Source organism: Eriocheir sinensis, chromosome 60 (assembly GCF_024679095.1).
Source record: "Eriocheir sinensis breed Jianghai 21 chromosome 60, ASM2467909v1, whole genome shotgun sequence".
NCBI classification, from domain to species: Eukaryota; Metazoa; Arthropoda; class Malacostraca; order Decapoda; family Varunidae; genus Eriocheir; species Eriocheir sinensis.
This window is the reverse complement of record NC_066568.1, coordinates 8,969,969-8,984,968: the sequence shown is the minus strand read 5'-3', so window position 1 is coordinate 8,984,968 and position 15,000 is coordinate 8,969,969. Positions and strand designations below refer to the sequence as shown.

Genomic DNA, 15,000 nt, shown 5'->3' with positions numbered 1-15,000 from the left:
TCTCTCTCTCTCTCTCTCTCTCTCTCTCTCTCTCTCTCTCTCTCTCTCTCTCTCTCTCTCTCTCTCTCTCTCTCTCTCTCTCTCTCTCTCTCTCTCTCTCTCTCTCTCTCTCTCTCTCTCTCTCTCCTCCTTTTCCATCTCCCCTACTCACCCTTCCTTCCTTTTCCTCCCTTATCCTCCGATAATTCTCCCTCATCCTCCTTATTCCTTCCCTCATCCTCTTCCCCTCTCTCCCATTGTCACCTCCCTCACTCATCTCTCCTTCCTCATCCCTTCCCTCTCTCTCCCTCACACCTACCACACTCACACATATCTCTTATTCTGTTTCCCTCACCTTCCTTCCTCTTCCTCCCTCTCCCTTCTTCCTTCCCTCATCCCCTCTCTCCCATTCTCTCTTCCCTCACTCTCATATCCTTCCTCATCCCTTCCCCGTCTCTCTCACACACCTATTTCCCTCACCTTCCTTCCTCTTTCTCCCTCTCCCTTCTTCCTTCCCTCATCCTCTCTTCCCTCACTCTCATCTCCTTCCTCATCCTTCCCAATCTCACTTCCCTCATCCTCCTCCCTTCTTCCTTCCCTCATCCTCTTCCCCTCTCTCCCAATCTCACTTCCCTCACTCACATCTTCCTCATCCCTTCCCCGTCTCTCCCTCACACCTACCACACTCACACATATCTTACCCCCTCTCCTTTTCTCTCCCCACTCACCTCTCTCCCTCCTCCCCGGCAGCCGAGACGTGGCCAGCGCGCCGCAAGCTGCTCACTCCGGCCTTCCACCTCAAGATCCTGGAGCAGTTCCTTGAGGTGTTCCACAGGCAGTCCCTCAAGATGGTGGACAAGCTCAAGCAGGAGGTGGGCAAGGAAGTAGACCTCTTCCCCTTCATCACAAACTGTACACTCGACGCCATCTGCGGTGAGTAGAGATAGAGATTGATAGGTAGGAAAATAGATGGGTGGTGACAGGAATACGAGCCTAACCTAACCTAACCTATCCTAACCCAACCTAACCTAGCCCAACCTAACCTAATCTAACCTAATCTAACCTAACCTAGCCTACCCTAACCCTACCTAACCTAATCTAACCTAACCTAACCTAATCTAACCTAACCTAACCTAATCTAACCTTACCTAACCTAATCTAACCTAACTTAACCTAACCTAACCTAATCTAACCTAACCTAACCTAATCTAACCTAACCTAACCTAACCTAACCTTAGCTAACCTAACCTAACCTAACCTAACCTAGTCTCGTAGATAGGTATAAGAGTAATAGAAAACCTGTCCCCTTTATCGCCAACTGTGGTACCCTTCATGCCATCTGTGGTACGAGGAGGGAGAGAGGAGGAAGGAGGATAGATAAAGAAGGGAGGGAAAGAATAGATGAAGAAGGGAGGGAAGAGGAAGGAGAGGAGAAAATGAGGAAGGGAGGAGAAGGAAAGAAAGAAGGAAGAGAGGAAGAAGAGAGAAAGAAGGAGAAGGAGGAAGGAAGGAAGAGGAAGAAAGAAGGAAGAAGAAGAGGAAGAAGAGGAGGAGAGGAGAGAGAGAGAGAGAGAGAGAGAGAGAGAGAGAGAGAGAGAGAGAGAGAGAGAGAGAGAGAGAGAGAGTTACATCTATATACATAATTCCTTAACTATGTCTGTGTTTATATAAATTCATACATATGCATTTCCTATTAATATTTATTGAATAGAGATGTTTATCCTTTCTTCCGTCCTTCCTTCCTTCCTTCCTTCCTTCCTTCCTTCTTTCTCTTCTCTCTCTCATTCCTTTCCTTTCTATGTGCTTTTCCCCTTCTCCATTTCTCTCTGTCTCCCTTCTTCTATTCCTTCTTTCTTCCTTTCTCTTCCTTTCTCTCCTTTCTTCTCATGTGTTTTCCTTTTCTCCTTTTCCATCTATCTTCTTTTTTCTATTCTTTCCTTCTTTCCTTCCTTCCCTCCTTCCTTCCCTCTTTCCTTCACTTCATTTTTCCTTCTTTCCTTCATTCCTTCCCTCCTTCCTTCCCTCCATTTCTTCCCTTCTCACCACTTTTTATCGGTTTTCTTCTCCTTCCTTCCTTGTTTCTTCCTTCTTCTTCCATTCCTTCCTTCTATACATTCTTTCTTTATTTTATTTCTCTGTTTCCCTCCCTCCTTCCTTCTCCCTTCTCATCTTCTTCCCTTCCTTCCTTTATTTATTTTATTTCTTCGTCTTCCTTCTCACTTCCTTCTTTCCTTCTTATCTTCTTTCTCTTTTTCCCTTCCTTCCTTCCTTCATTTATTTTCCTTCTTCGTCTTCCTTCTCTCCATTCCTTATTCCTTTTCTTTTATTTTCTTCATTCTTTCAAATTTCTTCTACTCTTCCCTCCATTCCTTTCTCTTTCCTTTCCTTCCTATCTTTCTCTTCTTCTCTCTCTCCTCCTCCTCCTCCTCCTCCTCCCTTTCTCTTTCTTCTTTTTGTTTCTCCTTTACCTCCCTTTCTTCTTCCTTCCTTCCTCCATTTCTCCTTCCCTCCAAGATTTCTCCTTCTCCTCCTCCTCCTCTTTCTCCTCCTCCTCCTCCTTTTCATTTCTCCCTCATTAACGTTATTACCTCCCTTTCTCCAACAAATGTTCCTCCATCTCTCCCTCCCCCCCTCCCTCCCTCCATTTTGCATCTTCCTCCCTTTCATTCCTCCCTCATTATGCTGATTACCTTCCTTATCTCCCTTTCTCCTCCTTACACTCCCTTTCCCTTCCCTTCCCATCCCTTCCCAAGGTTCAGTGCTGGGGCCCATTCTCTTTATCATATAATTATATCAATGACCTAGAATCAGGACTGAAATCCACACTAACGAAATTTGCTGATGACACCAAGGTGGGTGGAGAGGCCCTCACAAAGACCGACTGCGAAATCATTCAGAAAGACCTCAATCACATTATCGAATGGTCAGAAAAATGGCAAATGTCCTTTAAAGTTGACAAATGCAAAGTCATGCACATTGGGTCCCAAAATAGTAACCACACACACATCATGAATGGGAGACCTCTGCAAGCGATGCAGGAGGAAAAGGATCTTGGAGTCACTATCAGCAGTGACCTGAAACAAGCGAATCACTGTAAAAAAGCATACAACAAGGCCAACATTATGCTCGGGTTCATAGCGAGGAACTTCGAGTGTAAAACGCCAAACGTGATGCTAGCCTTGTATAATTCCATGGTAAGACCGCACCTCGAGTATGCGGTGCAGTTCTGGTCTCCTAATTACAGAGAGGACATTGCTTTACTGGAAAGGATTCAACGGCGCGCCACGAAGATGATACCAACCTTAAGGGCTCAACCGTACGAGGAACGACTCAAGCGACTCAATCTCTTTATACATTGGAGAAAAGACGCCTACGAAAGGATATGATTCAAGTCTTCAAGAACCTGAAAAAGTTGAATAACGTCGATTAATCCAATTCTTTGAGCTGCAAACCAACTCAAGAACTAGAAATAACGGTTTACCCATCCAGTCCAGCAGATGAAACACAGACACTGGAAGGAGTTTCTTTTCAAACCGAGTCATCCGCCACTGGAACAATCTTCCTTCTAGTAAATGCGAATACCATCAACTCCTTCAAATATAGAATCGACGGTGATTTCGCTGCGTCGGGAGTAAACTAAATATCGAGGTGCTTTCATCTGCTCCTCAAGCCCCAAGTGGCTGTCGAGCAGATTAAATCACCAACGCGGGCAACCTCGTAATGACCCAATAGGCTTTCTGTTGCCTGCATTTCCATGTTTCCATGTTTACCTTCCCTTCCTTCCACTCCCTCCCCTTCCCTTCCCTTACCTTCCTTCCACTCCCTCCCCTTCCCTTCCTTCCACTCCCTTCCCTTCCATTCCATTCCACTCCCTTCTCTTCCCTTCCCTTCCCTTCCCTTCCCTTCCCTTCCTTCCACTCCCTTGCCTTCCCTTCTCTTCTCTTCCCTTTCCTTTCCTTTCCTTTCCTTTCGCTACCTTCCCTTCCCTTCTCTTCTCTTCCCTTTCCTTTCCTTTCCTTTCCTTTCCTTTCCTTTCCTTCCTTCCTTCCTTTCCTTCATTTCCTTCAATTCCTTCCTTTCCCTTTCCCTTCCTTCCCCTTCCTTTCCTTTTCTTTCCTTTCCTTTCCTATCCCTTCCCTTCCCTTCCCTTCCTTTCCTTTCCTATCCCTTCCCTTCCCTTCCCTTCCTTTCCCTTCCCATCCCTTTCCTTTCCTTTCCCTTCCTTTCCTTTCCTTTCCTTTCCTTTCCTTTCCTATCCCATCCCTTCCTTTCCCTATCCCCCTTCCTTCCACTCAATTACTTTCCCTTCCTTTCCCGTACACCCATAATTTCTGTACCCTTGTCCTACTTCTCTCTCTCTCTCTCTCTCTCTCTCTCTCTCTCTCTCTCTCTCTCTCTCTCTCTCTCTCTCTCTCTCTCTCTCTCTCTCTCTCTCTCTCTCTCTCTCTCTCTCTCTCTCTCTCTCTCTCTCTCTCTCTCTCTCTCTCTCTCTTTTTAACATTACGACTTCTAACCTAACGGACTTTCTCTCCACCTCTTTCCTCCCTCCTGTCTTCCTTTTTTGTCTCTCTCTTTTCCTCCCTCCACTTTTTCCTTCCATCTTTCTTTCTTTCTTTCTTGCTTGCTTGCTTGCTTCCTTCCTTGCTTCCTTACATTCATTCTTCCTTCCTTCCTTCCTTCCTTCTTTCCATCTGCCTTTCCTTCCTTCCTTTACTCCTGGGGTACAGTTCTGGTCCCCTAACTAAAGAATGGATATCAGGGTGTTGGAATCGATACAGAGGAGGACGACAAAGATGATTCACGGGTTGAGGAGATGCCATATGAGGGTATACGAATATTCAAAACCACATTCTCTAGCAAGGCGAAGGGTGCGAGGAGATTTGATTGAAGTATATAAATGGATGAAGGGTTGAGCGTGGATGATGTCAGTAAGGTTCTGGAGGTAAGGGAGCCGGGCAGGACACGTAGCAATGGGTTTGAGTTGGATAAATTCAGATACAACAAGGACATAGGCAAAAACAAGCTTACTAACGGAGTGGAGGATGCGTGGAACAGGCCTGGCAGTCATGTTGTGAGTGCCAATACGATAGATGCATTCAAGGAGAGGTTGGATAACTTCTTGGATAGTGAGGTTAGGTGGGGTTAGGTTCACAGGAGCTGCCTTGTATAGACCTACCGACCTCTTGCAGACTCCTAATTTTATGTTCTTTTCTTTCTTTTTAACTTTTCTCGTCTCTCCTTTCCTCGCACTTTCCTTCCTCCCTTCTTTCTTTTCTTCCTTCCTTCTTTCCTCCTTCCTTTCTTCCTTCTTTCCCTCATTCTCTTGATCTTTATTCACGCCATTTTGTATTATTTTCTTCTTTCTTCTCTCTCTCTCTCTCTCTCTCTCTCTCTCTCTCTCTCTCTCTCTCTCTCTCTCTCTCTCTCTCTCTCTCTCTCTCTCTCTCTCTCTCTCTCTCTCTCTCTCTCTCTCTCTCTCTCTCTCTCTCTCTCTCTCTCTCTCTCTCTCTCTCTCTCTCTCTCTCTCTCTCTCTCTCTCTCCTATCCCCCTCTCTTAAAATAACCTCTGTGAGCCCTGAACATTTATATAACTCTACGTAAGGCAAATCTATGTAAGTAAATCAATGTATGTATATCTATGTATGTCTGTAAAAAGATATATGTAAGTCTATGTGTAAGTCCTTGAATTTGTGTAGGTAAAACTGGACCTGTCAATCTATATAAGTGAGTGTATCTATGTAAATCTCCCCTCCCAGACACACTTCCTACCTTCCCTTTTTCATTTTCTCTCTCTACCTTTCTTCCTCTTTCCTTCCTTCCCTGTCTACTCATCTTTCCTTTCTCCCTCCATCCTTTCTTCCTTCATTTTTTCCTTCCTTCCCTTTCTCCCTCCTTCCTTTCTTTCTTCCTTCTTTATATCTGTGTGTTAGTAAATGTGGGCCTGTCAATCTATGTAAATGACTGTATCTATGTAAATCTCCGTTCCCAGAGACCACGATGGGCTGCTGCATCAATGCCCAGGACGACCCAGAGTCCGAGTATGTGGAGGCGGTGCACAGGTGGGTAGTGTGTGTGTGTGTGTGTGTGTGTGTGTGTGTGTGTGTGTGTCTGTGTGTGTGTGTGTGTGTGTGTGTGTGTGTGTGTGTGTGTGTGTGTGTATCTGACCGTATCGGCTATCAGTTCGCAACGGGGACGCTTTACCAACCTTAAGCTGAACTCGCAATACCCACACCTTCAGAAACAACATCCGTCTAACATCACATTAAATTTTACTGTCGATACTAGAAATCAAAATACAGCCATGATTGACTCCCAACTCCAAGTTCAGTAAGGTTGTTCACGAGGTAGATACGGCCCCGCCTACATTTGGCACTCCGTGGTCCTATACACCATAAGGTAAGGTAAAGGTGGGTGCATACAGTATGGCTGCGCTGCGCACCTCCGTCCCGTTGGCCCTTGAGCCTGTGGTGGGAGAAAACCCTTAATTACCCCCGCGACACACGGCCAGTCTGACATCCGGGTTAGCACAGTTTGCCTTCCCCAGGTGTCCCCAGGCAGCAGCCCATTTATCGACCAGCCCCAGAGGGAGGATGAACAAGAGGGGGCTGCACACCGACTGCCCAGGCCGGGATTCAAACCCGGACCCGAGGAGCCTATTTTTCACGCTGGCCACTGCTCCACGGAGGCGCTTGTACCATATACAGTTATTATACACCACACATACACGCAAACCTTGAAATCTACGAGCAATGGAGAAAATACATAATTTCCCGACCAGCAGGCGCCGTGTTTGCATATTTGGCTACAAGCAATAACTGGTATTCCGGAATCCCGAAACAAAAAATAAACAGTTCACTAGGAAAAGTACCTCTCAGACAGTTCTCCGGGCGGCCGCGTGTGGCGCTGCGAGTTGAGCAAATACCGTATATCACATATGTCTAATTCACCACGACCTGATCACGAGCTGGATTCGTTATCGCCAGCAGGTACCCTCCCGACAAGAGCAAGGCAAGGCTCATTAGTTGATCTCGATACTGCCAGGACCTTCAAACCCCACACCCCACACCCCTTGCTTGTGTGTGTGTGTGTGTGTGTGTGTGTGTGTGTGTGTGTGTACAACATCCATCATCAGTGTATGCATAAATGAATACACAGCACAACAAGTTTGCTACGTGGAGAGAATAATGAATATGCTACATATCATCATTCCCACGTTTTTTTTTTACTTTCACCGCTCGCTCTCTCTCTCTCTCTCTCTCTCTCTCTCTCTCTCTCTCTCTCTCTCTCTCTCTCTCTCTCTCTCTCTCTCTCTCTCTCTCTCTCTCTCTCTCTCTCTCTCTCTCTCTCTCTCTCTCTCTCTCTCTCTCTCTCTCTCTCTCTCTCTCTCTCTCTCTCTCTCTCTCTCTCTCTCTCTCGTTAATCGGTGTCATAAATTAAAGCGTGGGAAGAAGAGAAAGGGGAAGAGATGAAGGGGGACGATAAGGGAGGAAGGAAGAAGGGAGAGAAAAAAAACATCTACTTTTTCTACTACTACTACTACTACTACTACTACAATACTACCACTACCACCACTACTACTACTACTATTACTAAAGCCGGGAACCTGTTATTTACACGAATGAAATGAGCGGTATTGGACATGACGGGTTCCTGCCGCCAGTATGTCACAACTAAAGCTGCGTCTGGTCGGTTCAGTGAGCGTCGATGTCAGCCTTACAAAATTACCTTATTAACCCAGTAGCTGCGGGGGTCATGTTTTTTAGGTTAGGTTAGGTTAGGTTAGGTTAAAGGCCCCTCTAAGTTAAATAATGAGAAAGAAGCATCGCTCTCGCAAAGCATTTCATAATGTATATCAACGCATGTGTGATCAGTTTATGCATCATCTATTTTGGAGGTTTATATCATGGCAGAAATTTGGCCCATCGCTGGTACACGGTAAAGCCGCAAATTTGGCCCGTCGCTGCTCATAAAATAATCGCCTAAGTCATTTTTCATTGATTTCCAGGTTTTTGTTTACATCAATTTTTCATCATGTGACGCCCATGTTTGTATAGTTGCCTTCGCCATTCAGGGTTTGAGTGTTCCAGAATTGACCTTTTCATTTCTGCCTAAATCTTAAGTCAAATAAAATAATGACAGCTATTTTCTGATTTCCTGTAAAGTAGAAAATAATGACGATATTCCGGTTTCTGACCCATAACTACTGTCTGTGAGTTGGTAATGCCTGAGGTCTCTTAGTAAGGGAGAGCTCTTAACACAGACGCAAGGAACAATTAGGTCCGTACCCGCGTTGCCAGATTATCGTACGCACGACATTGTAGTATCATTGTATTTTCCGGTTTCTTGCTCATAAATATTGCCGGATAACATCAATAACTACCAATATAAACGATAACTCTAAATGAATATCGTTATAGGTGTATTGATGATAGTTTTGGGGTACGAAATCGGGAAATATATAGCCTTTTCCATTTAGCGTAACCCGTTTCTGGGTCATGATCTGTAGAGTCCCTTGATAGATAGAGTCCCGACAGCCTAAGATTTGGATGCCATTATTGGCCCTGTCTTCGCCGCGAGACCGTGTGCTAGTGTTTGAAAAGCGCGGCGAAAACACAGGGCCAATAATGGCGTCCAAATCTTAGGTTGTCGGGACTCTATGAGGGACTCTACAGATCACGACCCAGAAACGGGTTACGCTAAATGGAAGATGCTAATAATACCCCAGTACGATAATCAAGTAGCGGTGGTCCGTACTCTCGGGACGCCTCGGCTCTCTGAACAAAGACTTCCCAAGGCCACACATCTCGGTTTCTCATGAGTGTGTTTCCACGTTCATGGCGCATAAGCCTTGCCAAACATTACTAGGCTATAAAACTCTCCAAGGAAATAGTAACACAACCTCTATGGCTGTGCAAGCCCTGGAGAAGTGCTTGAGAACATTGGTATGAAAGTCACGCATGACGGTTATATTCGAAAACGGCAATAACGCAGTGAAAAATCCCGTAATGTGCACCAGTGAGCGTCGAGGGATCGAACCCGGGCCTTCTGAGTACGTAGGTCACTGCAACATACCAACTGAGCCACCGATGAGCAATAAAAGGTCACCGCGCCAGAGGCCACGTCTGCGGCCTAGACTTGGTGCCGCGGCCCCATTGTGGACATGAGGGAAAGGTGGCCCCGCCGACACTCGCGGCGGGCGGAGACGCTTTTAATCAATCTCTATGGCACACTCGGCGGCCCTTTGAGCCTGTGGCGGGAGAGGACCCTTAACCCGACCCGGCCGGTGTGACATCTTCCGCAGTGTCCCCAGGTCCTCATTTATCAACCAACCCGGGAGGGAGGATAACAGCCGACTGCCCGGGCCGGGATTCGAACCCAGGCCCGCAGTTTCGGAGTCAGGGACGCTCACCACTGCCAATATTAAAGTTTGGGCGTGGAGGCAAGACGTGGCGGCAATAAAAGCGCCTTCGTTCACTTTTCCAACGCAGTGCACACGGCGCCGCTCACAGGGGCGACGCAGCAGCCGGGGCGACGCAGCGAGCATAACAACAAGACCAATCACCGTCGCCCTTTCCCTTTCGCTGCGTACATCTCCGTCACTCTGAACTGATAGCATCTCGATCTGTCTGTCTGTATGTCTGAGTGTTACCCAGTTTGTCTTTGTCTATCTGTCTGTCTTTGTGTTTGTGTGCGTCTGTCTGTCTCTGTTTCTCTCTCTTTATCTATATCTATCCCTCTATATCTCTCTACCTATATATTCGTCCATATATTCATCTACCTATCTATCTATCTATCTATCTCATGTCAACCTTCAGAGCAACATCTATAAACACACAAAAATCTAAAATAAAAGAATGAAGAAATTGAAATGCAAAGGTGCTAACAGGCTTCGTAAGGGACATCTGATTTTCACGAATTACCACGCGATCATTGAGGAAGGAGTTAGCATTAGTGTGTGAGACTGAAGGGGAGGAAAGGAAGGGAAGTGAAGAGAAGGGAAGATAAGAAATGTTATGTTAGTATATTTTTTTATAGTAGGTGATATCGAAGAGCTTGGGAAGGAGTAGGAAGTAAGGAAAAGAATGGGAAAGGAGTAGAAATTGAAGAGAAGAAATGTAGTGTTGTTCTTAGTGATATTGAATGGACCCTTGAATTGAATGGAGAGGAAGCAAAGGAAGGCAAGGAATGTAGTGCTGGTGTTAGTAGGTGATATCAAAAAGCTTGGGGAAGGAGAGGAAAGGAAGGAGAAGGGAAGAGGAAAAGAAGAACAAATGAAAAAGTAGAAATGCAGTGTTCGCATTGGTGATATTGAAGGGACCGGGGAAGGCACAGGAAGTGAAGAGAGGGAAGTAAAGAGAAGGAATCTTGTGTTTGTATTAATGATAATAACAATAATAATAGTTTCATTTCGCCCAGCGGCATACATAGAAAACAAAAAAACAGGACAAGTAGTATGTTACACTGAAGGAATTTGAAAAAATTGTAAAGTTTTTTTTTTTACCAGCGGGAGGGATAAAAAAAATATTTTTATTTTTACGTTTCCGCCTAGGCGCCGGTAGGCTTTCTTGGTGGGGCTTGGTGGTCGGCCCCAGCCCGTTGTGACGCAGGCAAGTGTCTATAATGGTGCCATCTTGCCTGGCTCACGCTGTCCCGCGAAACTCATCGATTCTCTCTTTCAGAGAGAATCTAGAGTCCGTGTTGATGGGTGGCCTTCAGGACAGAATGTGGGTAGTTTTAGGCCACTCGGCGGTGACTGAAAAATCCCAGCTTGTGGCACCGGGCGGGGCACGAACCCCAGTCGTCCTGGACACCGGTTGGCTTTCTTCAGGGGCCTGGTGGTCGGCCCAAGCCCGTCATGGGGCAGGCAATTTTTATAGTGGCGTCAGTTATGCTTGGCTCATGCTGCCCCCCGGAACTCATTCTTGATTCACTTGGAAGGCTTCTTCTAGAGTCCGGGTTGATGGGTGGTCTTCAGGACAGCATGTGGGTAGTCTGAGGCCACTCGGCGGTGACTGAAAAATCCTATATGCTCCAAACTCTACCTTTACCTTATTATTATTACTGATATTGAAGGTACTGGGGAAGGAGTGTGAAGTAAAGAAAAGGAATTTTGTCTTAGCAGGTGCTATGGAAGGGTTTGGAAGGAATGGAAAGTAAAAAAAATAAAGAGTAAAAGGAATATTACCTTGGCAGTAGTGATATATTGAAGGTACTGGGGAAGGGGTTGAAAGTAATGAAAGGGAAAGTCGGAGTGAGAGTAAGGGCCACCATTACACCTGGAGAGCGGCGGCCGGGCGAGGTGAAAGGCAGGTCGGCCACGGTGTTTCTGATGGGGGCAAAAGGATCAGAGGCTGTATATGGAGGTGATGATGATGATGTTGATGTATTACGAAAAAGTGAAGGCCGGTGACCTATCTTTGTCTTCCTCTTCCTCGTGTTTGTTTGTCTTTCCTATTTCTTCCCTTTCCTTTCCTTTCCTTCTCTTTCCTTTCCTGTTCTTTCCTTTCCTTTCCTTTCCTTCTCTTTCCTTTCCTGTTCTTTCCTTTCCTTTACTTTCCTTCTCTTTCCTTTCCTGTTCTGTTCTTTCCTTTCCTTTCCTTTCCTGTTCTTTCCTTTCCTTTCCTGTTGTTTCCTTTCCTTTCCTTCTCTTTCCTCTCCTGTTCTTTCCTTTCCTTTCCTTCTCTTTCCTTTCCTGTTTTTTTTCCTTTCCTTTCCTTTCCTTTTCTTTTCTCTTCTTTCTTTCTTTATTTTTTTTCTTTCCTTCATTCCTACCTCCCTCCCTTCATTTCTTCCTCCCTTACGATCTTTCTTTTTTCTTTCGTCCTTTCTTTCTTTCTTTTATTCTTTCTTTCGCTTTCTTTTCTTTCGTTCATTCATTTTCTTTCTTTTTTTGCTTTTTTCCATTTTTCTTCCTTCCTTTCTTAATTTCTTCCTCTTACTTTTTTCATTCCTTGTTTGTTTCTTTCTTTTTCTTTTCTTTATTTCTATTTTCTTCTTTTCGCTTTCTTTATTTTTATCTTTTTTTCGCTTTTCTTTGTTTTCATTCTTTCTTTCTTCCTTTCTTTCTTTCTTCTTCTTATCTTCTCTTTCTTTCCTTCCTTCCTTTCTTTTATTTTATTCCTTTTTTCTTTCTTTCCTTCCTTCCTTCCTTCCTTCTTTCCTTTCTCCCTATCTTCCTTCCTTCCTTCCTCACTTCATATCTCTCTCTCTCTCTCTCTCTCTCTCTCTCTCTCTCTCTCTCTCTCTCTCTCTCTCTCTCTCTCTCTCTCTCTCTCTCTCTCTCTCTCTCTCTCTCTCTCTCTCTCTCTCTCTCTCTCTCTCTCTCTCTCTCTCCATACCTTTTCCTCCTCCTCCTCCCTCCTCTCCTTCCTCTTTCATTCCCTCCTTACAAACCACATCCTCCTCCTCCTTCTTTCATTCCCTATCATTCTCTTCCAATCTCCTTTCAGCAGTGACCTGAAACACGCTAATCACTGTAAAAAAGCATACAATAAAGCCAACACTATGCTCGGGTTCATAGCGAGGAACTTCGAGTGTAAAACGCCAGACGTGATGCTATCCTTGTATAATTCCATGGTAAGACCGCACCTCGAGCATGCAGTACTGTTCTGGTCTCCTAATTACAGAGAGGACATTGATTTACTGGAAAGGATTCAACGACGCGCCACGAAGATGATTCCAACCTTAAGGGCTCAACCGTACGAGGAACGACTCAAACGACTCAATCTCTTTACATTGGAGAAAAGACGCCTACGAAGGGATATGATTCAAGTCTTCAAGTACGTGAAAAAGTTCAATAACGTCGATTACTCCAAATTCAATGAACTGCAAACCAATCTAAGAACTAGAAATAACGTTTTACCCATTCAGTCGAGTCGATGTAACACAGACATTGGAAGGAGTTTCTTTTCAAACCGAGTCATCCGTCACTGGAACAATCTTCCCTCAGAAGTAGTAAATGCGAATACAATCAACTCCCTCAAATATAGAATCGCCCGTCACTTCGCTGCGTCGGTAGTAAACTGAATACCGAGGTGCTTCCATCTGCTCCTCAATGTCGAGGTGCTTTCATCTGCTCCTCAATGTCGAGGTGCTTCCATCTGCTCCTCAATGTCGAGGTGCTTCCATCTGCTCCTCAATGTCGAGGTGCTTCCATCTGCTCCTCAATGTCGAGGTGCTTCCATCTGCTCCTCAATGTCGAGGTGCTTCCATCTGCTCCTCAATGTCGAGGTGCTTCCATCTGCTCCTCAATGTCGAGGTGCTTCCATCTGCTCCTCAATGTCGAGGTGCTTCCATCTGCTGCTCCTCAATGTCGGGCTGCTCATCTCTCTCAATCAATGTCGAGGTGCTTCCATCTGCTCACCAATGAGGAAGCTTGCTTCTGCAACTCCAGCCGAGGTGCTTCCATCTGCTCCTCAAGCCTCAAGTGGCTGTTGAGCAGATTAAATCACCAAACCGGGCAACCTCGTAATGAGCCAGTAGGCTTTCTGTTGCCTGCAATTCCATGTTTCCTCCTGCACATTCTTCTCTCCCCCTTCCCACACACCTCCTCCTCCTCCTCCTCCTCCTCCTCTTCCAGCTAACACACTCCATCTTGTTGATCGCCTGGCTGGAGCTCTTTATCAAAACGTATGCTAACCTTTCATTATTTATACACGCATCTTACTCCCTCCCTCTCTCCCTCATCTCCCTCAGGCCAAGATGCAACAGCTGGTAAAACTCTTGCATGCATATATTGTGTGGTTGTGGCTAGGCGTTGTGTTGTGTTGTTCTCTCTCTCTCTCTCTCTCTCTCTCTCTCTCTCTCTCTCTCTCTCTCTCTCTCTCTCTCTCTCTCTCTCTCTCTCTCTCTCTCTCTCTCTCTCTCTCTCTCTCTCTCTCTCTCTCTCTCTCTCTCTCTCTCTCTCTCTCTCTCTCTCTCTCTCTCTCTCTCTCTCTCTCTCTCTCTCTCTCTCTCTCTCTCTCTCTCTCTCTCTCTCTCTCTCTCTCTCTCTCTCTCTCTCTCTCTCTCTCTCCTTAAGGTTCGGACACTCATTTGCTCTCTCTCTCTCTCTCTCTCTCTCTCTCTCTCTCTCTCTCTCTCTCTCTCTCTCTCTCTCTCTCTCTCTCTCTCTCTCTCTCTCTCTCTCTCTCTCTCTCTCTCTCTCTCTCTCTCTCTCTCTCTCTCTCTCTCTCTCTCCTCTCTCTCTCTCTCTCTCTCTCTCTCTCTCTCTCTCTCTCTCTCTCTCTCTCTCTCTCTCTCTCTCTCTATCTCTCTCTCTCTCTCTCTCTCTCTCTCTCTCTCTCTCTCTCTCTCTCTCTCTCTCTCTCTCTCTCTCTCTCTCTCTCTCTCTCTCTCTCTCTCTCTCTCTCTCTCTCTCTCTCTCTCTCTCTCTCACAACTCAATCTTATTTTACCTCCCTCCTTTACATAATCTAACTGTAAAACTCTTAATCTTACTGCATATCTAACCTCCCCCTCGCTCTCTCCCTCTCCCTCCCCCAGAATGCAGCAACTCGTACAACTTCGCATGCTGATCGTGTGGCTGCAGCTGGACGCGGTTTTCTGGCTGCTGGGCTACGCGAGGGAACAGAGGGCGCTGCTCAAGACGCTGCACACCTTCACCCGGAACATCGTGGCCAAGCGGCGGAAACTGTACGAGGCGCAGCGGAAGGGCGGCGAACACTACGGTGAGTGGAGGGAGTGAGATAGAGGTAGTGAAGGGAGGTAGAGAGAGGTGGAGAGCAGCGTTGTCAAATTATCGTACTTATCGCATTGCATTTTCATAGTTTCTGAGCGATAACTCTAGCAAAAAGAACGATAACCATCTAAATTTAGCCGTTTTAACGATAACTTTGATTTTCTATCGTTATTTGTGTGGTTACGACAATTTTGGAGCCTAAAAATGATAAATGTAATGTTCATAGTACGACAATTTGGCAACGCTGGTGGAGAGATGGAGAGAGATCGAAAAATGCACTAAAATTGGTATTCTGAAGTTTGTTATATGAGGGAGATACTGTAAAGGAAGGAGATGAAAGAA

The 15,000-nt window shown here is 45.7% G+C and overlaps 1 protein-coding gene across 1 annotated transcript in view; it reads left to right on the top strand.

Moving 5' to 3' along the window:
* Positions 1–15,000, top strand: part of LOC126985622 (cytochrome P450 4C1-like) — a 55,135-nt gene that overhangs the window by 18,910 nt on the left and 21,225 nt on the right. Inside the window, exons 5-7 of the mRNA XM_050840778.1 lie at positions 730–912; positions 5,969–6,038; positions 14,463–14,647. Of these exons, the coding sequence (XP_050696735.1) occupies positions 730–912; positions 5,969–6,038; positions 14,463–14,647 (438 nt within the window). The remainder of the gene's footprint in view (positions 1–729; positions 913–5,968; positions 6,039–14,462; positions 14,648–15,000) is intronic.